At 52.0% G+C, this 2,271-nt stretch overlaps 1 protein-coding gene across 1 annotated transcript; it reads right to left on the reverse strand.

Annotated features, from left to right (window-relative positions):
* Nucleotides 1-469: 469 nt before the first annotated feature.
* On the reverse strand, nt 470-1,876 carry LOC100061699 (protein S100-A8). The gene is made up of 3 exons (XM_001494358.5): nt 1,477-1,876; nt 821-983; nt 470-670 (listed from the first exon to the last, which is right to left on the reverse strand). Exons 2-3 carry the CDS (start codon nt 959-961, stop codon nt 542-544), a joined length of 270 nt encoding a protein of 89 aa, XP_001494408.1. The 5' UTR covers nt 962-983; nt 1,477-1,876; the 3' UTR covers nt 470-541.
* Nucleotides 1,877-2,271: the final 395 nt, after the last annotated feature.

Here is a 2,271-nt window from a genome sequence, read left to right on the forward strand (position 1 = left end):
CACCTATAGTCACACCACACACACAATCAGTCTATCTCTCTGTGTTTCTCTCTCTCACACACACACAGAACCTTCTACGTAGTTATCTCCCTAATTTCCCAAGAGTGGCATCTAAGACATTTAGCTGGAAATTAAAGTTGATTTCACAGAACACTATGAATTTCCCTACATGACCCTGTTCCCATATAACCCATTTGGGACAAGTTGGAAAATCATCAGCTATAGTGTCTTGGACTTTTCAGAATTTTTAAGTCCTGGAACCAATGACTCAGGACCATGGGGCTGGAAGAGACTCAGGAATAGTTTGGGGAGAACACGGGGAGGAAACATACAGTGGTGGGCACTGAAGGTTCCCAGAGATGGGGAGTGGGAGACGACAGAGGCCTGTTTTTCTTTCCAGGGTTTTCCAATTCTCCCTCCACCTGCCAGGAACATCATTCCGCCAGAGAAAAGCAGGAGACCAAGAGAGTCCTGAGGCATCAGCTACTTTATTGTTGTGCAGGGACAAGTGCAAGGGCCAGCCCCATGGGCCATAGCGCTGCTACTCCTGGTGGCTTGCTTTATGGGCTACCAGGGCCACCTTGGTCACCAGGATGAGGAACTCCTCGAAGTTAATGGCACCATCCGCAGTGAAGTCCAACTCTTTGAACCAGGCGTCTGCATTCTTTTCCTGTCAAGATTGAGGAGAAAGAGGCCAGTGTCTGAAGATCTCAGGGAGAGCTGAGGCCTGGCTGTCTCCACAGAGCAGCACAGGGGAGCAGTGACTCAGGGCCTCCTCAGAGCCTGGCAGAGAACCCCAACCACACCATCCCCTCCTCACCTTCGTGTACTGGGGACACTCTGTCTCTAACAATTTCTTCAAGTCGTCCCTATAGACGGCGTGGTAATTCCCTTTAACCAGGGAGTACTTGTGGTAGACGTCAATGAGGGAGTCCATGGCTTTCTCCAGGTCTGTCAGCATGGTGCCCAAGGATTTGCCCTGCCTGTAAGAGGGAGTACATGGGGATCCCAGGGTGGGGATGGTGCCTCTGCCCACAGCAGACTGAAGACTAGGGGCATACTCAGAAGGTTCATATCCCAAGTCATGGCTTTGTCCTGGCCTGTACCACCTAACAACTAAAACCCAGTGATGGCTACGGCTATGATGGGAATGGGAGGGACCACATGGATACATGGTTGGGAGGGCTTAGGGTCACACACACACACACACTCTCAAAGTGCCTGCTAACTCTCCCTATGCCCTGTCCCTCTGCCCAAGAAGGGCCTAGCTTGGGAAATGAATATGCCCTCATCCGAAAATGCTAGGGTATTCAGCTTTTTCTCTGTCCCTATCTTACTCTCCTCCTCCAGGAGCTCTGGATTTTGGTCCAGACCTCCCTGAGCTTTCTCTCCCCCTCTCAGAAAAGGCTGCTCCACTCCCTGGCCCTCCCTAAAGGAAGGCCAAAGTGTGGGGCAGACAGGGACGATCGCACTCACCTGGTCTCCCTGAAACAGAGTTGACAGAGGATATGCAGAGCTGAGTGTCGGCTCCCTTTATAGCAGCTGGGCTTGGCCAGCTGCCCGGGGCCTCAGGCCAGTCAGAGCAGCTGCTCACTTCCAGAGTGGCTACGCCTCTGGTTTCCCAACCAGGTGAATGGGGCAATCACTGCGCAGAAGGAAAATTTCTGATGGGGCGGAGGTTAGCGTGGTGAGTGGAAGACAGAAGGCGTTTTCCAGGCAGCAGTGCTCTGCAGGAGAATCTACAAGGAGGCCATGGAGAGGACTCCTTTTGTGGGCCGCTGGCATCCCCTGGCCTGGCCAAGCAGGATGCCCACTCCTGAGTCCTCCCTCCTGATGATGATTCTAATCCCATTCACTGTGTCCTGTCTGTGCATCTCTGAAATGGAATTGAAGTTGAATGCATCATTTTGAATGTATTTGTTTACACACTAAGACCCCTAAAAAGTTAGGAAGACTTCTAGTTGCCGTATTTTTGTAAGGAAAGGGGGAGTATGTCTGTTCTTGTTGTTTTGTGTGTGGTTGAACTCTGTGGGGACGTGTGCTGCTTAAGGACTAAATCAGTTTCTCTCTTGCTGTCCACATCTCTTCCCAACTCTCCTTTGTGTGAAGGTGGGGGTGCACTGTGACCCTGGACATGGAGGCTGGCCTGAGGCCCCTCTGCATGTGTGAGGCACAAGCCGCTGCATCAACACAGCAGGGGCTTCCAGCCCTCTCTGGGATGATTGCATTCTCCACCCTAGGCTCCTGACTAGATCCAAGTTCCTCATGCTC

The sequence above is a fragment of the Equus caballus genome, chromosome 5 (genome assembly GCF_041296265.1).
Source record: "Equus caballus isolate H_3958 breed thoroughbred chromosome 5, TB-T2T, whole genome shotgun sequence".
Lineage (NCBI taxonomy): Eukaryota > Metazoa > Chordata > Mammalia > Perissodactyla > Equidae > Equus > Equus caballus.

Excerpts from the sequence above, each read along its gene's own strand:
- LOC100061699 (XM_001494358.5), bottom strand. The coding sequence starts at position 961 with ATGCTGACAGACCTGGAGAAAGCCATGGACTCCCTCATTGACGTCTAC. Across the intron at positions 671-820 it reads AGTGTCCCCAGTACACGAAG|GAAAAGAATGCAGACGCCTG; the intron begins GTGAGGAGGGGA and ends CAATCTTGACAG.